The sequence below is a fragment of the Dermacentor albipictus genome, chromosome 2, assembly GCF_038994185.2.
Source record: "Dermacentor albipictus isolate Rhodes 1998 colony chromosome 2, USDA_Dalb.pri_finalv2, whole genome shotgun sequence".
NCBI classification, from domain to species: Eukaryota; Metazoa; Arthropoda; class Arachnida; order Ixodida; family Ixodidae; genus Dermacentor; species Dermacentor albipictus.
The window spans coordinates 67,464,425-67,490,727 of NC_091822.1; the positions used below are offsets into that span (position 1 = coordinate 67,464,425).

Below are 26,303 nucleotides of genomic sequence, written 5' to 3' on the forward strand. Positions count from 1 at the left end.
TGCATCCCGCTTTGAGATCTGCTCTTGTTTTCTGAATTGAGGCCTGATTAACTCAATTAAGTTCGCACAAATGTCATCGATAAGAAAGTCACGGTCTGCCATTGTGGCATCTTATATTGGGTGTAGTTGCTTGATGAGGCCGCTTTGCTCAAAAACGGCCTTGTCTGAGGTGCGGCCTCCATATCCTTGGCATTTGTGGGCAATAAGACCACTTGGTCTAACAGTCACCATATATTTAACCGTGAAACCTCTCTTATAGAAGGAGTAGGTCTGCAATGCACATCGCAAACAGTTGGGCTGGCCAATAGGAATTTCGGTGAAATCTACAATGACACGCACGTTACTGAAGTGTTTAAAACGGACAGCCAAATGCTCAACAGCATTCCTTTTGGTGGCACAGCCAGTTACTTTCAAAATTTAAGGCATCAACTGAACAGTCACTGCAGTTATGTTGCTACATGTAGTTATTGAAGAGTTAAAAATGTGACTCAAGAATGCAGTAGAACTAGTATGCTTCAATTTCACCAATGCCAATGCAATTCTTTTTTTTGCACATAACTGGTGCCGTCCTGAAAGTGGATGAATTTTTGTGTAGCACATCACAACAGCATTCAGAATATCGACTGATGGCAGGCCTGTGAACGTATTTACGTAGCTACTATTTATCGTGTCCACAAACGTCTGTGGAAAAGAGCCCGATGTCACTTCGACAGCCTTGCTTTCTGTAAGCCTTGTCCCTGAAGGCATTTCTAGAAGAAAATTTGCCACATCTTTTTCTTCTCTTGAGTACTCTGCCATTAATGTCCGGGGGCCAGTTTGGCAAGCACATTCCTGTCACAAAACAAAAGCAAGAGTTGTAATGTCTGACACAACTGATGCGAGGCGCAGCTTCTTTTTTGTCATTCCAATAATGCACGTCAATGTGTTAAATTCAATGTTGGAAGTAGGAAACCCAGGGTTTTTACATCAATTAATTTTCACCCATCACACACCACAATGCTTTCGCGAAGTTAATCCGGAAAGCATGCTGCCGGCTAGATAAAGACAGCTACCACATCCCAAAGATATAAGGAAAATAAATTACCATATTTGCTATGTCCTTGTCACTGATTGTGTTTGCAAGGCTTCGGTCCGTGCTGTTAGGGGATGGGAGATCGTCCTGCAATGTCAGATAGAGTTTAGTCCAAGGAATCAGTGGTTAAGCAATGTGTGCACAAGTTGCAGTTAATGTGCACCCATCACACGTACGTCATACGATACAATGCTTTTGCGAAGTAAATCCAGAAAGCATGCCGCCATCTAGGTAAAGACAGCTAACACAACACATACATATACAAAAAGAAATTACCATATTTCCTTTGTCAGTGATTTGGTCGACGCTCTTGCTGTCAGGGGATGGGAGATCGTCCTGCAATGTCAGAGTTTAATACCAAGGAACTAGTGGTTAAGCAATGTGTGCACAAGTTGCAGGCAGTCAATTTACCATGGTGGTGGTGCTGACAGGTGCATAGGGCAACGCCTTTGCTTCTAATGGGGAGATGCAGTTTCTTTGCTTGATTCATTCTGTAATTCATTAAAAAGGGTTGACACTAGTTGTTACATGCTTGTAGCCATGATGTACGTACCATGAGCATATAAGTGCTGCACTATGCAGTCAAATTAACTTATTCTGGCTGGACGATACGCACGTCGGCGAAGTCTTGCCAGTCAAAGCTCCTTCATACGAGCATCCTTTTTTTCATCATAACATGATGTCCTTGGCAGGTTTTCAGTTGGTATTACATTTTTTTTCAGCCGCTGCCTTTAACATGCAACATCTGAAAAAATAAATGAATTGTTTGTGCTTTATTGTGTCTCAATATGGGCTGCACCGAGAATTGATTTCTTTTTACCTCAGAAACAATGCCACAATATTCATTAAAAGAAGCATTTCCAAGGAAATGAAGCATAGGTTTGAGTGTGCAGGGCTATGCGGCGTTGTACACGGAATGTAGCATCTGCAAAATGTAGTTGAAAGCTGCTCGTAACACAAAGTACACAGGTGCAAACATCACCACATGACCAGAGTGTTTGTGCCACTGACTTAGGGATGATTTAATAATCCAAATAATGCTAGTTTAGGTACTTATCCTGCACATATATATAGGACGAGTAAGTAGACGGCGGACGCCATACATTTTCCTCGCAGGTAGCAAACACATGTAAAATTGACGTGTGGCTGTCGCGTAAGTGGTAAACGTCTGCAATGAACATGACAGGCTCACCGTTGGTGCGAAATGCCAGTGTCTTATGGGCACTCTTGAGCGCCTCGGAGATTCTCAAGTGCAAGTGACAAATTCGTAATCAGTCGCACTGGGAAGTGCCCGTGTGCAGTGCGCCGGTGCTGCAAGTTCATCCGCGCCACGCATGATATTTATTGCGCTTTATCATGCCACATAAGTGGCACATTTAGACTCAACCGTTCCCGAACTTGCTAGTACATAATTCATAAACATTTGATTCTCCGACGCCGGTATAAGTTGCGCGAGACGTGCTGGGCATCAAAAGCCCCCCGAGTTACAGCCACGTGTAGTCAACGAGTGCAGAGGAGACGTTCCTCGCAGAAACCGCCGTGAAACGTCGAACATGATCTCTAATTACAGCCAATGTGGTCAACGAGTGCAGAGGATACGTTCCTCGGGGAAACCACTGTGACAGGTCGAACCTGTGCTCGAATGTTGCGTTGCGGCTGACATATGCACGCAAATAATGCACAGCCCAATCGCAAGTCCTCGCAATGTGAAACGTGTTTACATAAGGTGCTGCAGTGACATGTATAATGACCATGCACAATGGTCATATATTAGCTTCAAGATCACAAGTTCACTATAGTGTCTCACCTGGTAAGGAGAAATTTTCCCGTACAAAATGCCGTGAGCAAACAGTCATTGTCAGCGTCACAGCCTTGCCGATGCGGAGGTTAGCGTTCCAGCTCGTTCTGCGGCTTCGGTCTTTCGACTCGGAGGGAAATGCGTGAAAGGAAATACCGCTGTCCTTGCATCTCGCTAACACGCACTGAGGAACACAGCAGAACTGCTTGGCCGTTCGCTTTTTTCTTTTCCTAGCAGCTCCATTCTCCTGTTTGTAACAGCAGCCTCTACGGCATACATGACGACTGGACCTACGTATGGTGTTTCTCGCGACTGCCGCTAGATGTCGCATGGATTGCTGGAGTTGCGAATACTGCCATTTGTGCTTGAGCCGCTCGTAGATCCTTTGAAAACAGTTCGCCGATAACACCTGCATAATGTGGTATGCTAAAGTTCACGACGACACAGCTTCGGAATACGACGCCTACTAAAACACAACATGTAGAGACAGCTGTTGCGAAAAATGCTAGCACCCTTTCTTAAACGTTTTCTCAAATCATGAGGCTAAGAATGAGGTCTTTTGGTTCTGGTTACGGCTCTTCGGACCACTCACTTGTCACACTTGTCACACACTTGTCACATACCACACAAAACACAAGCTTGCGCTATTTTTGTTTTTATTGAAATAAAAAATAGAACTATTCACCCGATAGTGGTTAATGAAGATTGAACGGCACATTGCGAAATCACCTGCTCACGGCGCTGAAGACAAACAGTATGCCATCTAACGCCCCAAAGGGGCGACATAGGGCTAAGTGAGACGCCACAGTAAAGCGCTTCTGATGAACTTTTACCACCTCAGGTTCTTCAACATGCATTCAAAGCTCTGTAGATGAGCCTTTCTGTATTCCACCCTATCCCAATGCGTCCTTCGCGCGGCCTGGAGTCCAGACACTTTCAGACAGTATAACACCACATATCACACAGGTTTTGTTTGAAAGCCCAAGGAGCAAGTCAAAGCGGGATGTCTTCGGAGTTCCTTCGCGTCATTTGAAGCATTATGTTCCGAGCCGGATTCACTGTTACTGTCGGCACAATAAATTTCAAGGGGTCGTCGGTTTCTTTGCACACGCTGAAAACGTACGTCGTCACCAGCTTGGTAAGCACCATCTTCAGTTCGAGTAACGCAAACCGGCGCCCTATGCACTCGCGAGGTCCCAAGCCGAACGGCACGTAGGCCGCCGGATGCCTTCGTTCTTCTCCACGTACCTCGTCTGAAGCAAATCGATCCGGATTGAACGTATGGGCGTCGGGCCATACGTCGGGATTGTGGTGAATGTGCCAGGTGGGCAGGATGACGTGCGCTCCAGCAGGAATGGTGTAGCCCGAAAGCGTGGTGTCCTTGTCGCACACCCTCGACGTGAAGAGGACGAGCGGAGGATAGAGCCGCAGGCACTCGCTGATCACCATATCCATTCGCTTGAGCTTCTGCACATCGTCGCAATCAAGCTGGCCAGAGTTCTCCGCTAGCTGGAACTTCACCTCATGGAACAGTTTGTCCTGCTCTTCGGGGTGCCGGGCTAGCTCGTAAAGAAGGAAGGCGAGCGTCGCAGCCGTCGTCTCGAATCCCGCGGCAAGGAAGAGAAAGCAGTTTGCCAGCAGGTGGCTGTCCGTAATTTCAACTTCTCCGAAGTTCCGACGAGCGGTTTCAGTCTTCGCCTCAAGCATCAACTGAACAATGTCCGTGGTGGTTCGGGTCGTACCGCTCAACTCGGCGGTGCGGACACTGATGATCTTGCGGAGGCTGTGAGTGATTAGGCGGAACAGCTTGCCGTAGCTCAACAGCGGAAATATCCAAGCGTAGACCTTACGAAGCACGGGAATGGCAATGGCAGAAGCTAACACCAGTTCGTCCACTTCTAGGAGTATCTTCTGCAGGCGTTTCATGATGGGGTTTTCATGATCCCGTTGGCAGTCAACCTGCAGTCATGTTTGTAAAGACCAACGATGAAAGGTTACCGTTGAAGTATCACTGCAGCACATTTGCAATTTCACAACGCTCCATTTACGAAGCTGAAGATACCTACAGCTGATATTATGAACAAGATTTTTCCGTGGCCTATCGCCAACTTAATGAAATACATCGGGAACGAATTTCTACCCTTACACATATTCATTTTTATTACTTTGAACCCCTTTTTATATAAGCTTCAAAAATGCATTGGAATTGCTTTACTGCAGGTGAATTACGTTTCCCAGCGTAAATGCAAGAAAAACCAAAGCCAAACAATTCACTTACTAAATTATATCGATTAACTTCTTATTGCGCAATCTAAGGCATATGTTCATATTTAGAGGTCCAATGGAATTGTCATAACAGTTTAGCACCGTTTTTTACATCAAAATCGCCTTGCAAACCGAGATAACTGCTGTTGAGCTGACTTCATTACGCATGTGGGACCACAAAGCAAATCTCATTGTACAAATGTGGAAGGCTGACGTAAAATAAAGCCACCGTGATGGTTACCCTTTTCCACGAGGTGATGTCGATTGAAGATCTTCGCAGATCCCCATTGGATGCATACTAATTTTGTAGAAGGAACAAGTCAGGCCGCTTTAAAAATTATGGGGCTTTACGTGCCGAAACTACTTTCTGATTATGAGGCACGCCGTAGTGGAGGACTCCGAAGATTTCGACCACCTGGGGTTCTTTAACGTGCACCTCAATACATGGGTGTTTTCGCAATTTCATTTCTATCAAAATGCGGCTGCCATGGCCGGGATTCGACCCCGCGACCTTTTGCTCAGCAGCCCAACACCATAGCCAATGAGCATCCACGGCGGCTGCAGGCCATTTTATCGCGCGGTATGGTGACGCTTCATTTTGCGCCGGCCTACTACATTCACAAGGGAACTGGACCGGGAGCTGCGCTTTGTGGTCCCACGTGCGTAAATTAAGTGAAATTACCGAAAAATTTGAGGGCACGTATTGCTGTTTGCAAGCTCATTTTAAAAGATAGAAATACTGAATTAGATGCTTATGACGATGAGCTTTAAGTTTTCAATATAAATATGTGACGATGTTCTTCAACTTTTCAATACAAACGTGTGCCGTAAAGTCTATAATTAAGAAGGTAACTGAAACAGCTCAATTAGTTTTACACTTCTTTGGCTGTTCTTCAAAATTATGTCCGCCTTGACACGTATTTCACCTGCGCTGACGTAACTTAAGCAAGCATTGTTGGCTTAAGAAAAGTGTTCAAATTAAAAAGAAAAATGGATACACTATACTAGAATATACGTGAATTTCTCTTCATTTGAAAAATTTATTTGAGATTGCTATAGTTGAGTGATGCAAGCCAACGTGCGAATCAGGCGTCACCTTTAACATAAAATATCAAAAATTTTAAAACATATTGTTACGTAGGAAGACACCGACGAAAAGCTATTTACAAGTATATTTACAAGGCAATACGCCGCAGTTGACCAAGAGGCAACAGCCCGCGCTAGCTTCCAATCGTCGTCTTCGTCTTCTTCCTGCGCGGCTCTTTGTCATTGGGAATACTACCCCGCAGCACTACCCCCGGCGGCAAAAGCGCCGTCCCGGAGCGACTAAAGGCTGGACTCTGAAGCAGTGTAGTAGCTCTTGAGCCTACTGACGTGCACGACATCACTAGACGCCAGAGTAGATGACGAGGTTGAGCTCACAGGAGCAATTTCATAAGTCACAGGCGTCACCTGGCGCAGCACGCGGTAGGGCCCTGTGTATCGCGAAAGGAGCTTTTCGGAAAGTCCAACGTGACGACAGGGCGACCACAGGAGCACGAGTGCACCAGGCGAAAACTGTACGTCACGGTGGCGGGCGTTGTACTGACGCTGCTGCGTGGTTTGCGAGTCCGTCAGTCGAGCACGGGCAAGCTGGCGTGCATGATCGGCAAGGGCGATGGCGTCGCGCGCATACTCGGTTGTTGAGGTCGCAGCAGGAGGGAGTACCGTGTCAAGGGGCAAGGTCGGTTCGCGACCGTAGAGTAGATAAAATGGAGAAAATCCGGCGGTGTCGTGCCGGGAAGAATTGTAAGCAAAGGTGACGTAAGGAAGGGCAACGTCCCAGTCGTGGTGGTCCTTCGAAACGTACTTGGACAGCATGTCGGTAAGAGTACGGTTTAAGCGCTCTGTCAGGCCATTCGTTTGAGGATGGTAAGAGGTAGTCAGCTTGTGTTGAATAGAGCAGGAACGCACAATGTCGGCGATAACTTTCGAGAGGAAGTTACGACCACGGTCAGTAAGCAGCTGTCGTGGGGCGCCATGCAGTAAGATAATGTCACGCAAGAGAAAGTCCGCGACGTCAGTGGCGCAACTGGTAGGTAGAGCCCGCGTGATAGCGTATCGGGTGGCGTAATCAGTTGCGACGGCTACCCATTTGTTCCCAGAGGATGACGTGGGAAAGGAACCGAGGAGGTCTAATCCAACACGAAAAAATGGTTCCACAGGGACGGTGATCGGCTGGAGATGACCGGAAGGTAGCACCTGAGGCGTTTTCCGACGCTGGCAGGGATCACAGGCAGCAACATAGCGTCGGACGGAGCGAGCAAGACCAGGCCAATAGAAGCGGCGGCGGACGCGGTCGTACGTACGGGTTACGCCAAGATGTCCTGCAGTGGGGGCGTCATGCATCTGAAAGAGCACAGTCTGTCGTAGATGTTTTGGCACGACAAGAAGAAGATCAGGGCCATCAGGGAGGAAGCTCCTTCGGTACAGAATGCCGCCCTGGAGGACATATCGGCGAACGGATGCGTCGGTGGGTGTAGAGCGCAGACGCTCGATGAGTACTCGCAGCGATAGGTCTCGGTACTGCTCATCGGCGATGTTAGCGAAGGCAGACACAGAGAAAATGCCATCGGCGGTACTACTGTCGGCGTCGTCAGGCTCGTCTACCGGGTAGCGAGACAGGCAGTCAGCGTCCTTGTGGAGTCGGCCAGATTTGTAGGTGACAGAGAACGAATATTCTTGGAGGCGTAAGGCCCAGCGACCAAGTCTTCCTGAAGGGTCTTTCAATGAGCATAACCAACAAAGCGCGTGATGGTCTGTGATAACGGAAAAGGGTCGGTCCTATAAGTATGGGCGGAACTTCGCAACCGCCCAAACTAGGGCCAGGCACTCACGCTCAGTGATGGAATAGCTGCGCTCCGCGGGCGAGAGGAGCCTGCTGGCGTAAGCGATAACACGGTCGTGGCCGCGCTGGCGTTATGCCAGTACTGCGCCAATTCCGTGACCGCTGGCATCAGTACGGACTTCGGTAGGCGCAGAAGGATCGAAATGGGCCAGAACGGGAGGCGTTGTGAGAAGATCGATGAGAAGCGAGAATGCAGAGGCCTCGTTATCGCCCCACTGGAAAGGGGCGTCTTTTTTCAAAAGCTCGGTTAGTGGTCGTGCTATGGCCGCGAAATTTTTGACGAAACGGCGGAAGTACGAGCAAAGGCCGATGAAGCTGCGCACATCCTTGACACACTTCGGAACAGGGAAGTGCGTAACAGCATGGATCTTGCCTGGGTCCGGTTGCACTCCGTTCGCGTCAACGAGATGTCCAAGGACAGTAATCTGGCGACGGCCGAATTGGCACTTCGACGCGTTGAGTTGCAGACCGGCTCGCCGAAAAACGTCCTGGACTGCTGAGAGGCGCACGAGGTGCGTAGCGAATGTTGGGGAGAATACTATAACGTCGTCCAAGTAGCACAGGCACGTGGACCATTTGAAACCGTGGAGAAGGGAGTCCATCATGCGTTCAAAAGTGGCAGGAGCGTTACATAGGCCGAACGGCATCACCTTGAATTGATAAAGACCGTCGGGTGTTACAAAGGCAGTCTTCTCGCGGTCGAGATCGTCAACGGCAATCTGCCAATAGCCGGAGCGAAGGTCAATAGAGGAGAAATAGCGAGCACCGTGGAGGCAGTCAAGGGCGTCATCAATCCGAGGTAGGGGATACACGTCCTTTTTGGTAACCCTGTTAAGGTGCCGATAATCCACGCAAAAGCGCCATGAGCCATCCTTCTTTTTTACCAGCACAACCGGTGACGCCCATGGACTACATGACGGTTCAATAATGTTCTTGGCAAGCATTTTGCGAACTTCGGTGTGAATCACTTGACGCTCAGCCGGCGATACTCGATACGGGCGGCGATGAATAGGAGGGGCATCTCCGGTATTAATGCGATGTTTAACAGCTGTTGTTTGGGCCAAAGGACGATCGTTAAAGTAAAACATATCTTGGTAGGGAATCAGAATGCGGTAGAGCGCACGAGCGTGCTCGGACGGCATGTCGGGTGCAATCATTTTCTGTAAGTTGGCGATGGTACAAGTTGCCGACTGCGATGGTAGAGGAGGATCGGTTGAATTGTCGTCTACTGAAATCGATGCTACAGAGTGATCCTCGAATGAGCAAAGTTGGGCCAGAGACATCCCGCGTGGCAGCACTTGTGTCGTCAAGGCAAAATTGACCACTGGCAGGCAGACGCAATTTGCCGTAATAGATAAAATAGTATGAGGTAGTGCGATCCCGTGTGTAAGGAGGACGTCTTGCATAGGAGCCGCGATGTAGTGACCGTCGGGCACTGGTGGGGATGACACGAAGTCAACGTAAGTCAGTGCCGAAGGTGGCAAGCGAACGAAGTCGACGGAACTGAGGCGAGGAAGGTGTTCTTCAGCGGGATCCAGAACAGGCAGGTCGAGGCGGAGAGTACTGGCGGAGCAATCGATGAGAGCAGAATGTGCGGAGAGGAAGTCGAGGCCGAGGATGATGTCGTGGGGACAGTGAGCGATGACTGTGAACAGCACGGTAGTGGAGCGATCGGCGAAGGAGACGCGGGCGGCACACATACCAATTACGGGGGCTGTTCCGCCATCGGCGACACGGACAACAGGCGTCGTGGCGGGCGTGATTATTTTCCTCAGCCGGTTACGAAGATCCGCGCTCATTAGCGACAAATGCGCCCCAGTGTCTATGAGAGCTGATACAGGAACACCGTCGACTTGCACGTCAAGATGGTTCAGATGAGTGGGCAACGTCAGGAGAGGATTTGGCGGCGTAGTGAGCAATGCAGCGTCACCTCGAGGCGCTGCATCGTCTAGTTTTCCGGCTGGGAGCGGCGTCCGAAGGGAGTCGGCGAATAGGAACGACGGGGCTGGGGTGAGCGAGATTGTCGTCGTTGGGGCGAAGGCGAACGAGAATAGGGGCGGTTCGGCGCAGGAGAATCGGTGGCGGCGTTATCTGAGCGGGCAGCATAGGGACGAGAAAGGCCATCTGGGGGGCGAGAGTAGGCAGCATATGGAGACTGGTTCGGGGAACTCCAGTGACTGCGGCAGTGCCGAGAAATGTGCCCAATTCGATGGCAGTGAAAACAAATTGGCTTGTCGTCTGTAGTGCGCCATTCAGAGGGGTTGCGGAAACGTGGTGGGTAAGAAGGTGCGGGACGGGGTGGAATCGAAGATGCCGGGTGGGGATCAGGGCGATGGGCCGAGCAGATGGTGTGAATACCCATGTTGGTGAACTCCTGGCGGACAACTGCCTGGATCAGGGAAACAGTGACTGCAGGTGCATTGGAGGGGCTGGAGTCGAACGCAGCCGGATAGGCGGCCTCGATCTCACGCCGGACAATCCTGGTAACATCGCCAGTGTTGTTGGGACGAGGAGCGTCGGCACAGGAAGATGTCGCTGGGGTGTTGGGCAGACGGGCAAACTGTTGGTCTATACGTCGGCTTTTAGCGAATTCCAGGCGGCGACACTCTTTTATAACTGCATCCACCGTCGCGACGTTGTTAAATACGAGCAAGTTGAAGGCGTCATCGGCAATGCCTTTGAGGATGTGGGAGACCTTGTCGGACTCAGTCATGTGTGCGTCAACTTTGCGGCATAGAGCCAAGACGTCCTGAATGTACGTGACGTAGGGCTCCGTTGACGTCTGCACACGGCCGGAAAGCGCCTTCTGCGCGGCAAGTTGGTGACCGTAGGGGTTGCCGAACAAGTCTCGAAGCTTTTGCTTAAGCGAATCCCAACTGGTCAGCTCATCTTCGTGCGTCCGATACCAAACGCGAGGTGTGCCACCGAGGTAAAAGACGACGTTGGCGAGCATGATAGTTGGGTCCCACCGGTTATTGCGGCTGACGTGTTCGTAAAGGCTGATCCAGTCCTCGACGTCTTCCCCATCTTTTGCCGAGAATACGCCAGGATCACGGGGAGCGGAGAGGGTGATGTAGGTCGTCGAAGTGGCAGCAGGTGTCGGAGCCGGTGGAGTCGGGTTGGCGTCGCCGGGAGCCATGAAGGTAGGCTCGACGTACCGTCCACTGCGAAGCTCCGTGACGAGGTACAGGGAACGTCCACCTCCACCAAATATGTTACGTAGGAAGACACCGACGAAAAGCTATTTACAAGTATATTTACAAGGCAATACGCCGCAGTTGACCAAGAGGCAACAGCCCGCGCTAGCTTCCAATCGTCGTCTTCGTCTTCTTCCTGCGCGGCTCTTTGTCATTGGGAATACTACCCCGTAGCAATATTAAAACGCCAGATTCACAAATAGCCAGGTCGCTAACTGAATTGGAGATGAGAGTTAGGGGGTTAGCATTTGCAAAAAAAAAAAACATTTCGAAGGTAGAGCTGTTCGTAAGAGTAGACCTCAGCCAATCCTATTGTCGGACGTGTTCCGTGTCCATTTTTCCTCTCTTATTGAAGGCTTCTCACCTGCCAGGCGAGAGCACACTTGGTGACGACGTCCATAGAGAGTGCCTGGGAGAGCTTGGTCACGTCAAGGATGGTGCGACCAGCGGACAGCCTCTCGGATATCACCTCGACCAGAGTGTTGCCACAGTCGTTCATCACGTGCGACATCAGCTTCATCTTGGCGCTGCTGAAGGCCGGATTTAGCACCGACCGCACCCTCTTCCACTCCTCACCTGCAAAAAAGGGAGCGCGGTCATTAAGGATGGCAAAACTCCCGCGCAAAAAATTATGAAATACCTAAATGTATTGACAAATAAATCAATAATTTCATTGATTGACTATGTCATTCTTCTTCGCCCTTTGTCTACAGTTCCGCTATGCAAATCATCATGCACTACCAACTGTAGCCCGGCCCCACATCTTGGAAAGTTCTAAACGGAATTTACTGAATTTCTGTTTTGTGGCAAAAGCGCCGTAAAACAAACAAGAAACAAAGAAAAATAAAACTGAAATATTCTGCGCGAGGAGATTATTGAGTTGGCCCATCTTGCGCGTCACCATTGACAGCGATCGAGAGCGTTTGTTCGACAGCATGAAGTACGGCGTGCAAATTAGACAACCCATTGAGACACAAGATGTCCTGATGAAAGGAGGCACAGAAGAGCACAACCTAGCACGGAACGCACACTCTCCATTGGTATAGAAACGTTTCCAGTATACGGTGCTTGAAAACTATATATTTTATATAGCAATCGAATAGTTGTGCTATACCATAGAACTGGAGAAATAAATAGGGCTTCAATTGCACCGTGTTCTGCATACGGTGGGGTTTTTATTAATGGAAAGTAATGTTTGTGCATGCACGTATGTGTGTGTGTATGTGTGGCTTGCGTGCTTGCGTCGCCGCGTGTTCTTCCTTCCGATACTTTTTTTACAGCGAAGCTGTCTATGACTAGGATCTGGCGGATCGCGTCCGCGCGTAGACAAACAATTTTTTGTACGCGGGCTGATACAGAAGGTAGCGCAATTCCGGGCCGACCCGCCGCTGAAGTAGAACAGGCATTATTAGCTGGGCATACGAAGGCCCATCCCGAGGATAGATGTGCAATGCCCGGCCGACCCGCGGTGGAGGTGAAGCAGGCGTTAATCACTCGCCATACATGCGCCGATCCTGAAGGTAGTACAATGCCGGGCCCACCCACGGCGGAGGTGGAGCAGGCGTTAATCGTTCGCCACACATGCGCCGAAACTGAAGGTAGTGCCATGCCAGGTGGACCCACGGCAGAGATGGGCTGGCGTTAATGACTCGCCATACATATGGGCCGATCCTGAAGATAGTGAAATCCCATGCCGACCCGCGGCGGAGGTGAAACAGGCGTTAATCACTCGCCCTACGTAGGCCGATCCTGAAGATAGATGTGCAGTGCCGGGCCGACCCGCGGTATAGGTGAAGTAGGCGTTAAGCACTCCCCATAGATGAGTCCATCCCGATGATGGATGCGCAATAGCGAGCCGACCCGCAGTGGAGGTGAAGCAGGATCTAGGCACTCCTCATACGTGAGCCGATCCCGAAGATAGTGCAATACTTGGCCAAACCGTGGCGGGGATGCAGTTCGGCATTAAGGTGCCCACATACACAGCTTCGCTGGTCATCCTTCTTCACCGAGTTGGAGGGCACTGAGATTTTTCTTAAGGAAGCCTAGAATATTTCCTCAAATTACGACTCTACAGAATAATTATTGTTCCAGTCAGACATCATTTGAAAGAAAGACCAAGCCTTTTTATAGAATAATCAAACTTCCAACATGAACATGCGACATAATGTTTGCAATGAAGACGTATTTAGCGTCTTCATTACCAGCATTACGGCCCATGTTCGTGTTAGAAAGTTGAAGACGATCGTCATAACAGTCTTGTTCTGTGTAATCTGTTTCCAATGTGACCATATGAAACGAAATACACCTGTCTTCAAATTATTGGTCCAGTGAAGAGCGGCTCGCGTTAACACCCCTGTGATGTAGTCGGGTGGAATGAAAAGCTCCTTCGCTATTTCGCGATCAACCGGGAGCTGCTCAAAGCGGGAAATGTCGTCAGCGTGCACGCGGACGAGTAGGTGTGACTTTAGCTTCCTTTTACGCCCACCTTCGACGTCACAAGGTGGATTGGTCGGAGAGCCGCGCTTCGCCGTGCCGCGTGCGTGATCAGGTAACTTTAATGAATAATTTGACGGCAATTATTTTTGTTACATTGTCTTTACAAGATGTATAAACACAGAACCAGAGTTTTCTAATGATTCCCTCTAACTTTCGAATGCAAACATGTGTGCCATAAAGTTTGTAACTAAGAAGTTAGTTAATGTAGTTGTATATTTATTGAATTAACAGCCCTTTTCCTTCTAGCGAATTAAAATTGATTAAATTCTGAGCTTTCGTGTTACATTACCACGACATGTATATGATATGCGTCGTAGTGAGAGACTCGGGACTAATTTTGACCACCTGGGGATTGTTTGCAAAAACACCCACACGGTGGTTTTGCATATCGCCAATATCGCAAGGCGGCCATCTCGGCTGGGATTTGACACCGCTACCTGCAGTTGACGCCTGCTTTGGCAGCTATATCATCCATAGCGAGGTATTTCGAGTAAATTTTGAAAGCTTTCTTCTGAAAGTGATCAAAGCACAGACAAATAATGCAGATTCTAAATTGTCGAATTTTCTTTTCTACACGAATTCTTCAAGGGATATTTGCGCTGCTGCAGCCCACAGGGAGAATAACCGACGCAAGTGAAGACTCTTCCGAATCAAACTACGTAAGCGCACCTATTCTTGAGGGAACGCGTGGTGATCACTTCTACGCAGTGTTTTCCAGCCGCTAATTAACCGTGTCTCTTCTTTGGCAGCCTACGAGTTTGTTGCCTTCATTTAAGCAATTTGTTAAAGCCGCTATTTGCCTTGCGCACCACGGTTTCACGTTGGTTAGTCGGTTTCTTGCATGACGGGACACAACGAACCCGCTTATATAATAAGCAATCGATCCACAAAATAGAGCAAGAGTGCACCTGTGTTCAACGCAACAAAATGTTGAATCACCACGTCAAACCTATAGATATAAAAGGGCGTATTTTTGGACAATGCAGTACCTTTCTTTCAGTAAGCGTAGCCGAACGTAGCGTTTAGCAAAGGAGTTCGTATAGGCGACGACATACTTAGCCTTTAATAAAATCAATTTCGGGAAATGAAATAAAAATTTAATAAACAATTTTTATAGGAGTCTTGGAGGTCATTGTTTAGTTGGCAAACATGAAGGCAGTCATATTTTACTCAAACTCCGTTTTTTTTAATGGCAGTGCACTCTAGGTTATTCTTCTTCGAACTTGAAAGCTGAACCCATGCATTACATTTATGTAATTCGTTTCTCGTGCTTGCTGAAGTTCATCACTGGAACTCGCTTCAAAACACGCTGCACCGTGACGCTGATTTAGTCTTAATGGGCTTCGTAGCACCCGAAGATAAGACTGAGGCGTGAGATCCTCCTGAGATTGATTGAGAAAGACAGTGAATAATTAGTTGGTAATATTAAAACAGATGTCTGTATACACTGTTGCTATATTAGCTCCGATGGGTGAAGTCGTAAAGCATTGTAGCCTTATGAGCTCCCTACCCGCCCTGGTAGCTTAGCGGCTATGGTGCTGGGCTGCTATGCACGAGGTCGCTGGATAAAATCCCGACCACGTCGGCTGTATTTCGAAGGGGGCTAAATGCAAGAACGCCCGTGTGCCATGTATTAAGTGCACGTTAAAGAACACCCAGGTGGTCAAAATTAATTCGGAATCCCTCGCTACGAAGCGCCTCATAATCATATCGTACTTTCGGCACGTAAAACACCTAAAACTAATCATAGGAGCTTTCTGGATACACATACAGGTGCAATATCTCGGCAAGTGGCCCAACAGGAGGAAATTCTCAAATATTTATATCAAACATGGTAAGCCGAACTCGTCAGATACGGAAGCAGCAACAAATGATATCTCGCAAGATACGTATTTTTCATTTCTTTAAACGCCTCCATTGGCTCCGCATCTCATGGGTACAATTCAACATGCATGGACACTTCGTACGTAAAGCGGCCAACCTGTGGTCAATGCTTAAGAGGGCATTTCACGCCAGCAGGTATTTTCTAGCTTAAGGGAGCATGCTATCGAGAAAGCATTTCATAAATATATGTCCCAATCATAATGAAAATTGCACTAGTTATACAGGTTGATGTACCCTTATCAAATATGCTATTCATGCTTATGTATTTTAAGTATCTTGTGTTAAGTAAGAAAAATCATTCGGGAAAATTAGGTGTTCTTAGGGCGATAATGTAACTTTTATTTTTTCTAATAAGCCATACAAGAATAGGCTACTGTGTTCATTTGAGACCGTAGTGTGCTGACGTCTATCCATTTTTTTACTGTAAGTACTGAAAATGTGAAACTGACATGTAAAACTCTGTCGTGGCTCTACTTCATGGCACCTTTTCATGTAATTTCGTAATTTTATAAAGATATATTTGACTTCTTAGATATCGGAACTATATGCACCTTCAGGAATGTGTGTACAAGGTTTAATGCGGATATAACTGTTGTGTGCACCAAATAAAGCACACAAGAAGTGAATGTTTCACAAGCGTGCTAAAGGAAGAAAACCCAGTTGAAACTTTGAAATGCTGACAGTGGAAGGCACTGTTACGTCTCATAATTGACAGGTTCAGGTAGAGGGGTCTTTTGTTGACCTTTTGTTGATTATTGCCAAGGGCAATAATCGGACGTTTACCCTGAGGAACCCCTCCCCTTCCTCCCCCCGGTTATCAGCGCCTATCCAGAAGTCAACGCAGGGTTGACGTCGACTGTTGACAGGTCAACAAAAGACCCCTCTACCTGAACCTGTCAAGCTGAACTAACTGATGAAGAGGGCCAACGTCGAACGCTACCGAGGGAACGGCTTCGACCTCGGATTCCCGGGTTGCTAAATATGCGGGGGCGAAGCTACATCATCGGAGGCAGAGTTCAGCGAAATAGTGCAATATCATGGGCGGCATATTGCGACCGATTGATTCGAAGATTGTGATTGACCGCGATACAGATTCACCAGTCTAGTCACCTAGGGTAGACGACAGCATTAAAAGCCGAGACCTTTTGTGCAGTGGGTGGTGCTGACGTGTCCTGATGTGAACTGAGACGCTTAATATGCTCCTACGGGGAGTGGGCTTCTCTATCTGGAGCTAGTGTTAATAATGCAGAGTGAACCCTTTTCCTTCGTTCCTTCTACCAGACGTACTCTTCAATGTGCTTGGTGGATTCTTGGCCCTAACGCCACCTCGGACCACTACAGTATCAAGCGAAACGCGTCTTTTTTATGATTTTTTGACTGCGTACAATGGCGACGGCCATCCACCCAGGAAAGAACATGGCTGGCTCTAGTTTTGCCAACTCGTTGCGATGGTGGGCCCTGCTGTAAGGTTGCGTCGTAAGCGCTCATAAATGTCTTATCTGCGCGTCAAGATCCTGTCGCCTTGTACCTTCTTTCCTACAATTTGCGCACTAAAAAGCATTCCCCTCGTCTAAACAATGCTTCACCAACCAGTACATTTAGCCACCGCCTTGGCAGACAATGTGAAATTTCTTGGACCTCCGCGAATCATGGAAACACAGTTTTTGTGAATTTCTCGCTCGGATTCTCGCTGAACTTCTCGCTCGGACACAGATCAAGATGCAATTGCAAATAAACAATAAAAATAAAAAAATACAGTGTAAAAATTCCCCTTTTCGAGAATTAGCTGCCCTTTAATGTTCAACCTATCGTCATCTATCCTTTGCAGCAGTTGTTGCGACCGAGGATAGTTATCGAAGTTGCTTGGCTCATTTCTTCCTTCTTCTAGTTTACTGAGCACGTGAGACAAACCACAACCTCCTTGTGATGCAAACGCAAGTCGAATATTGCGAGACGGAGTGGTTAATTGAATAATGGTCGGTGGATGCACTTTCTAGAAAAAAGAATGGTTGTGTTCACTATTGCTTTATTGTCACTCAAGGTGAGGAGTAAGGTTCGCATTTTTTCGTCCGCATTGCACAATATATGTATTGTAAGAGCAACTCAAATAAACTCACTGCAGCGGTGACGGATGGCGCATCCCTTCTAATGCAGCGAAAATATTTTTTGAGTGGCATCACCGCAGAAGAAGTGCATTTCAGATTTATGGTGAACTAAATAGGGCTAGTACCCAAGTGGAACTGGCCAACGGCCCACGATTGACCAAACATTGGGAAACAGTTGCCATTATCCCGGCTAACCGTATGTCGACAATTGGCGGGTCAGGTTCGGTGGCCAACTATGCAGACACAGAAATTATCATGGACCCCGGTCCAAAACGCAATAAGACCATTTCACAAGGTCATAACAGATGAATGGAATGCGAAGCTTGACATTTAGCAGCAAGCAGTCTGCGCATCGCGCACCAGAGGCCGCCACGGGGGCGCCGCCATCGAATGCCTTCTGAATCCGGCTCGCTGCAGAACCTCCGCGGCCGCTCCAGAAACGTTCGACCGAGAGGCTGGTGACCACTTAGTACTACTTAAAATGTTGAAGAGCAGAGGGAAAAGGCGCTCTCTCGTGAACTGCAAGAACTGCGACAGGCCTAAAGGTGTGGAATGACACGGTGAGCAGAACTTCAGTCACCTCAGCCGCACAGTCCCCGTGTTTACGACCGTTCGTCCTGGACACCTTTCCACAAGACGAGCACAAGAGGTTTTGCTGCCAATCGCTAACCAGCCAAACTGCAGAGAAACAATTCTGAGCCTGTAAATAGCATGTAGCAGCTTGCAGAGCTTTTTCTATCAGTAAATTGCACATCGCTCAACAAAGTTCCTGCATGTTTCCTCGACATATGAGCCACAAGGTAGGACTCAAGCCCTATTTGGGGTCAAAGGCAAGAACAAAATTTTCTCCGTCCCTAATAGCAATTAATACGCTGTTGCTTTGAAAGCTGAAGTAATCAGGAGGATTGTACAAAGGACATTTCATTTCCTTAGACACTGTCAAAATCATCTGGTTGAGCATACGCAATGGCTTCAAGTTACGAGACGGGATTTCCCTTTGCGCACTTCGTGCAGATGTGTCAGGTCAGAAAAGAGAGAATGAATGGAAGTATAGAAATTTAGACAGGCATCCGAAAAGTATCAAGTTGCATCCAGTTGTACAGTGGAAACAGCAACTGTGCAAGATTTTCTACACGGTATATTAATAAACATCATATTACACTAAAACAAATGTTACGCCAAATAGGCATCAGATATGTAAGACCTTCTTGAGCTTTCCTTTACGCGAATTTGAAGTGATGGACCACTGGTAGCTCGCTATGTACTCTGGTCAACTGCAAGCAGGTGGACCGATTGCCGGCCATAACTGTAGGTTTATGCCATCTGCACCGAAAACCCAGCGTTACCTCCTAACTTAGCAGAAAATGTCATGCAATGTTGGCCTTAGAGAAGCATGCAAGTAAGCACTACGCCTTTACCATGCAAACGCGACTGTCATACTCGAGCAACTTTCACTTTCCTTAGTAGGCAAGTCAAACAGTGAATAGGCGGGCACCATGAGTTTTCTTTTTGCGCGAGGAATCAAACGGCAAGCGAGCGATCGCTTGGACACATGTGATAACTTTATGCCCCACGTACACAAATAAATTTTAATCTGCACTGAAAAAAAAATCTAAAAACCATTCCCGCATTGTCTGATCAGCTCTGGCGACAAAAATGACGCGGTCGGAACCAACCGCACTGGTAGGAGCAGGTCGCAAACAGGTATTTCCCGCCTGTGCACACACGTTTATTATTGGACTGTTTTTCCACATACAGTTAACGACCATTAACGACCGGCGCATGGCTGTATCAGCATCGCAAATCCCCCGCTGTAAAAATCATAATATAAAGAGTTGGCGCAAACATCAGGCTGCTTCATTCCTTGCCTTTAGCCTGTAAGGTTGCCCAAAATAAGATTGCCGGGCAGACAGATTGCGTAAGTAAAAGTTATATGAAACTCCCTCTTCAGCTTTAGCCAAAGTCTTGTGCCGTCTACAAGTCACTGCTCACCGTGATGGCCAAGACAGTAGTGGTCTGAGCCGTGCTGCAGCCGCCATGGCCATTCTAAAGAAGCCAGCAAACGTCAATCAGAAGGCGCTCAATACCAGGCGCTGTCATGTGTCCAAATATGGGGGCGCCCAAGGGTATGGTACTGTAAGAGGTGTGTACGGCCGACGCAGTGATTCCATCATGGTACACAACTCGAAATTTCAGTTTTGGTCCTAGACAAATATGTTTTATGAAAAACTATGCTACAAGCGTACGCTACCAGCTGTAGGGCTCAATGACACTCGATAATGTGGGAAATTATTTTATACCAACATCTCAAATTTTTATTTATCACGTGGCACAACCCGGCAGGAGCGGTGGTTCAAGAAATTAGGTATGTATACTGGCTAACACAACGCCAGCAGCATGATTGCATGCATCCGTGTGATATAAGTGTCTGTTTTCACATAGCGTCAGCTGCTTTTAACATGGAGCTCAAGTTGAGATTGCGTGGCGGCAGAAGATGTATGGGCTGCGCCTTACGTTACCCGCGGTAAACATACCACGCGAAAAATTAGTAAAAAATGTTTGATGCAGTGTGCGTGACTCCGTTAGGATATATAAAACTAAATGACCGGGTCCGCCCAAAAGGGATTTCTTTTCATTCGGAGAGATCGGTGCCATCCAAGTATTAATGGTGGGTCAAGCAAGGCCAGTAGTCAATACATCTTAGGTACCCCGGCATATAGCCGACGTGAGGCTGATGTCTGCGCCCAAGCTCAATCCAGGCTACATTGTCAAGCTTGGCCAAACCGATCCCTGGTCGGGCACCATGTATCTGGCCAAAGGTGGGTCAGCAACGTTTTCCCAATGAATATAGTGAACGCAAGTTGCGTGACATTCAGCTGAATTCACAATGAAATAATACCGCTGTGCGAAATTTCAGCGCGATGGAGTCGGTCGTCCGTCTTGAATTAAGGGTTCCTCAACAATCGCCATTCCACAACTTGTTGGCCACTCCTCTCTTCTTATTTTTTTTGTGGAGAAGCTAGACACTCGTGTGAGGTTGCAATTAGGCAGAGCTGGGCCTCTTGCTGAACGCTGACGGCTTACTGACATAAAGCTTGCTTATTACTTTTATTTCAATGAGTAGCTCAAAAAATTACGGGATTTTAAGTGCCAATACCACGATCTGATTATGAGGCATGCCGTATTGCTGAACATCGGAATAATGTGGACCACCTGGGGTTCTTTAATGTGTACCTAAATCTAAGTACACGGGTGTTCTCGCAATTTGCCCCCGTCGAAATGCGGCCGCCGTGGCCGGGATTCGATCGCGCGCCCTCGTGCTAAGCAGCCCAACCTCATATATCCTCTAAGCAACCCGGGCGGGTTGTCCTGCAAAGTCGGAATGTTTTCACACGGATTAAATGAATTTTCCTATTTTTAACAAATGGTACTGGTACTTTGCATGCGATTATTTGTAGCGATAAGTCTCCTGGTATAGGACTGCTACACTCCTATGAAACGTGACTTTCCCGTTGTACAGCTGCAAACAATGCTGACACCCATCAAAAAGGTAAAGGAAGTAGCGAAGTATAGTACTTCTTGCTTATATGACAGTGCAGTGTACCGCAAATTTCTGGTTCATTTTCTCTCCCTTACCTGTGCCAGCACTATATCCCGTGATTATAAAAGGTTGTTAGTTTCTATCCCAACATTTGAATTTCTTTCTTTCGAGTATCTAAACACCATTTGTACGCCGCGAGTATTATACTTGTCTGAGGCAGTTTTGTAGCGTTTACAGCGATAGGCAATACTCCATTATTTGAATCAACGTACAAATTATAAAGGTTCAACGGTAATATATATGTCTTGGAAAGGCCCACTAAAAAGGGAGCGCTTGAAAACACTTCGTATTATGCAATGTATCGTTTAAGCAGGGATTCTTTTGCTGTATGTACAAGTAAGATGTCCCCCTCAACGGCGAATTTTTTTTCTCGACTGTATGTATGCGGTCAGAGCTGCTTCATCATAAACTGGCGTGCCACAGAAGTTGGCACTATAAAAACGCGTTCACTTGGCGCTTCCTCTAATTTACTACATAATTTTGGACATTATGCTAGTTACTGGATAATATCCTTACCATCACTGTATTGCAAAATTCCGCCCAGTGTTTCAGCCGGAAAAGTGCGTTGCGCCGTATGATTCATGCTGGCCGCATATTGATCACTGATTTTCTCATCATTACGGCCGTAATGTGAATTTCAGGCGGAAGAATCTAGAAGGATGACGCCACTTCATCGCGAGTGTCAGTGTGGTTCAAAATTATATTCAGCTTTTGCGAAGCTTTGTTTACAAAAGCCTGAGCAATGGAACATCTTCCCTCCCAACAAAAAGAGCAAAACAGCTTATGGGACACGAATTTTTGATTGCGTTAGATTCTATTTGATAGCACGTATTCCACACCCATTACTATATGGTCTTGAAATCGTACCCCTTTTTTCCTAGTGTTTCGCAAGTTTCGCAAATGTTTAACGACAATCTGGGCGAAAACATATTAAACTTGGATCAATTTTGTTAGTTTTCTGCAATGAGATAGCACCCTTCTCGATCTCCACGCGCCCACGATCTTCCAACCTTGTGTCTCGCAAAAAGCACTAGATACACACTCGCCAAAGTTGGCAAAGACAATAGTTATCACCTCATGTACAGGCTACAAGCCTCAAGTTCTCTTTTAAGAAATTTGAAAAGTAATGGTGAACAAAAATAGTGTACTACATGTAGGACACTAGGCATACAGGGGTTAGCTTAATTAACGATTTTATAAACAATCACAGGTGGCTAAAACGAATCAGGAGTTTAGATACCGTCTTCGAAATTGTCTCGCTGAGGGAAACAAATTTGTCAAACTCGTGTGAAACTACGGGAGCAAGTATCTGACATTTGAAGCCTCTCTGACTCTGAAAGTGAAACTCAAGAGAAAAAAAGCGTTCCTGTGACATCGGCTTTAACACCGCGCACCTTTCATTATGTTGCGATTACCACCAGTAGTATGGCTCCTCGAGCCGGTGCCTTGCAGCCAGCCTGATTTCATTTTTTTCCATTGACTTATCTGTTTTTCGTTTTTAGGCGGCACGTAGTTTATAGGTGTATTCAATCTGACTGCACATTCTGTACTAGTTCGGGGAGTGCAGCGCAGTTTCGTATTCGTTTTTGCAGTGCAGCTTGCACTTTCTCCACTCCCCTGCTTCTTTTGCGAGAGTGTACACCGAATTCTGGGCGCGAGTACACGACTGCCCTGCACGCACTCGATAGGAGGTGCAGCTAAGTATAGCAACATGCTCGTGCTGCAGCCGAGCTTCGAGCAGATGGCTGCGGCCAAGTTGTGGCGTTGTGTCAACGGCGTTCAGCGCAATGTTTTACTGCGAAAGCTGTTATGGGCTCATTCCAATAGCCGTTCCGGTTGGCCATGGTGTCTGCCACTGCCTCTGCCGCCGCCCGTGTGCAGTGTCCACAGCAGCTACCGTCGGGAATGAGAGAAAAAAAATGTCGAGTTCCCGCCGGCATCGAGTCTGGGCCCCTTGCGTGGGGGTCAGCTGCTCTACCGTTCATCTACGCCAACACTTTCTTTTTCTTTGTTACATGGGAGCAGAATGTTAAGGAAAACACGAAAAACAAATCGCTACAGAAATTTGGGGTAAGTGAAAACACATGCAAATGTCAGGCAAGCACGTGCGAGCGTCCAATAAAGACATAAAGTTCGACGCTGTTTGTTGTGCAGCGAAGACACAACGAACTTAGGCAACAGCTTCCTGAAAAAACGACCGAGTGCTTTGCGGTGGTGCTGCTTCGCGGTGGTGTTGCTACATATGTAGCCATGGATTTGGTTGATAATTGTGGAGGCTATTCGACGCGGCGTCACTTTAATTGCGGCTGCAGAGTTCTACTTTAGTCTTTATATTTCTCCTGTTGCAGTGCTCTACTTTGGTCTTTAGATTTGTCCTGTTGCTCTCCTTTCCTCTTTCCTTTTTCCCCTCCTTCGTATCTTCCATTTCTGTGTTGCTGTCACCACCCTTCAGAAGAGTAGGCAGGCGTTGTGCCCCTTCCGGTGGCAGTTGCCAGCCTGCTCCTCGCTTTCCCTTTCCTGATACCTGTTTATATGTGCATATGTGTTCAAAACAAATAATAATAATAATACATATGTATGCAGCGCACGTGTTGAGGCCATGCCACGTATTAACCTGTTTTTTCTCTCTTGAGAATGGGGATCTTGGCCTATAGTTCGCCTTTATTTTGAGCGACCCGCCTCCCGGTTATTATTCTTTCGTGATGTAAGCAGTCCATTTCTAAGAGAGATGTTACAATTTCGATCAATCAATTCCCTTCCATAGCTGTGTCGTCATCTCTCAGAGATGCACCACGGGCTCTTCGGGCTTCTTGAAGAAGGCTGTCGAAGGATTTCAATTTCTTAAGGTTCGCTTTAGTATGGATTATATTTTCACTGCCTCCTGCAAAAAAATTTCCGCTGCACTCATAGACACATTGTTTCTTGTTCCCCGTTATCGTGCATATTATTTGGAATGTCACTACCTACATGTACTTAAACGTGTCTGTCGAATGATCATTGCTCCAGGTATCAAAACCATCAAGTTACATTCGGCAACCCCTCTTGTCAAAACCTGGTTAGAAAAAAGGGGCCGTGTACTGTCATGGTCGACAAAGTGCCGCTTGTGTTCACATATTGAAACGATTGATCACTGTTTTGTAGATTGCAGGACTGCCGTGTTCTGGGACATTCTTTAGGGAATACTTATAAAGGGTTCAGATGCCACACCATAAACAATTCGTTTCCTACCTCTTAAAAATCTCTGTGATCTCGTCGCAGAGGAAGCCCGCAGGGCGAGTAAATCCATTTGTTTTGAAGGCAACAATTTCAAGCGGGCGACATGGACCACTTGGGTCTTGGCAGCTCGTCTACCTCTCACCGTGAGGCGAGCTATGTTATAGGTGACTTCCGTGAGTCTGTTAGCAATAACAAATGGTCTATCGTAGGGGGCCAAAAGCTTTTGGCATAACCCGCGTTTCCGTACTGGAGTCCACAGCCAGACTAAATTACCAGGGCGATAGGTTACCGGATGGTGGCGAATGTCGTAGCGTGCTTTTGATCTGTCCTGCGATGCCAAAGTGCGCAAACGAGCAATACGACGAGCTTCTTCGGCAAGCAGAGAGTCTCGGCAACAGTGGGATTTTCGTGACTACAGAATGGGAAAACCGTGTCGATTGTGTACCGGGGTGGCCGTGCGTACAGCAGGAAGAAAAGGCTGTATCCAATACTCTCGTTCTTGGTGGTGTTCAGCGCGTACGTGATAAAAGGCAGTGCGCCATCCCAGTTCTTGCAGTCGGATGAAACATACATGCATATCATGTTTATAATTGTTCAGTTGGTGCACTCCGTAAGCCCGTTCGTTTGTGGATGGTATGTTGTCAAGTGACGTAAGTGGGATTTACACAAACGAAGCACCTCCTCTACGACATCCGCTGTGAATTGTCGCCCACGGTCGCTGATCATCACGCGAGGCGGACCATATCGCAGAATGACATATTGCAGCAGGTATGTTTAAACGTCAGTGGCAGCTGTGGAGGGCACGGCCGCTGTCTCGCAGTAGCGTGTGAGGTAGTCGACGCAAATAACTATCCAACGATTTCCCTTGGCTGATTTTCGAAAAGGGTCCACAAATTCAGTGCTCACTAGTTAGCAAGGCGTGCTTGGAGGCGGAATTGGCTGCAGGAGACCAGCTGGAGCAGTAGATGGCCATTTATGGTGCTGACACTGCATGCAGCTGGCCACATACGTCTCAACAGACTGTCGCATTCCAGGCCAATGAAAGCGTTCCTGAAGCCGCTAGAGCGTCTTCGCCAAACCTAAATGGCCAGACGTCGGGTCGTCGTGCATAGCACTCAGAATCGCTGTGGGAAGGCTCTCCGGTACCACTAGGAGAAAACGTGTGCCTGTGCTGGGAAAGTTCTTATACAGGAGTCCATCACGTACACAGAAATGGTTTGCTGTCGTCGAGGCGGTCGTAGCGATGAAGAGCGGTGGTGATTTAGTGTCTTTTCGCTGTTCGGCTTTGAACCACTCGAAGTCTGGAAAACACGGCGACAAAGAAGCCACGAGGTGATCGAAGTCATCGGCGTCACAGTCAATAGTGCTAAGTGGCATACGTGAGTGGTAGTCCGCATCAGCGTGTCGTCAACCGCTCTGATAACAGACGGTGAAGCTGTATTCTTGCAGTCGGAGCGCGCAGCGCGCAAGGTGGCCACAAGTGTCACGAAGATTCACAAGCTAACACAATGAGTGGTAGTCGGTGACAACTGTAAAAGGGCGTCGATAGAGGCAAGAACGAAACCGCTGAACCGCAAATATTACCGCGAAGCATTTTTGTTCAGTGACAGTGCAATTCTGCTCGGGCCTACTTAATGAGCGACTTGCATATGCAATCACTTGTTCGCGGTCACCCTAACGTTGAACTAGGACGGCACTAATGCCTGTGCCACTGGCATCCGTATGGAGTTCCGTCAGAGCTGAAGGACTGAAATGTTGAAGAACAGGTCGTGACGTCAGCAG

The 26,303-nt window shown here is 47.7% G+C and overlaps 1 protein-coding gene across 3 annotated transcripts in view; it reads right to left on the bottom strand.

Moving 5' to 3' along the window:
- Positions 1 to 3,529: 3,529 nt before the first annotated feature.
- The window catches only part of LOC135903203 (cytochrome P450 3A8-like), a 63,900-nt gene continuing 41,126 nt past the window's right edge, over positions 3,530 to 26,303 (bottom strand). For all 3 annotated transcript variants that reach the window (XM_065433610.1, XM_065433609.2, XM_070533658.1), the window contains 2 exons: positions 11,584 to 11,795; positions 3,530 to 4,829 (listed from right to left, as the gene is read on the bottom strand). In XM_065433610.1, the coding sequence (XP_065289682.1) occupies positions 3,864 to 4,829; positions 11,584 to 11,795 (1,178 nt within the window). In that variant the 3' untranslated portion in view covers positions 3,530 to 3,863. The remainder of the gene's footprint in view (positions 4,830 to 11,583; positions 11,796 to 26,303) is intronic.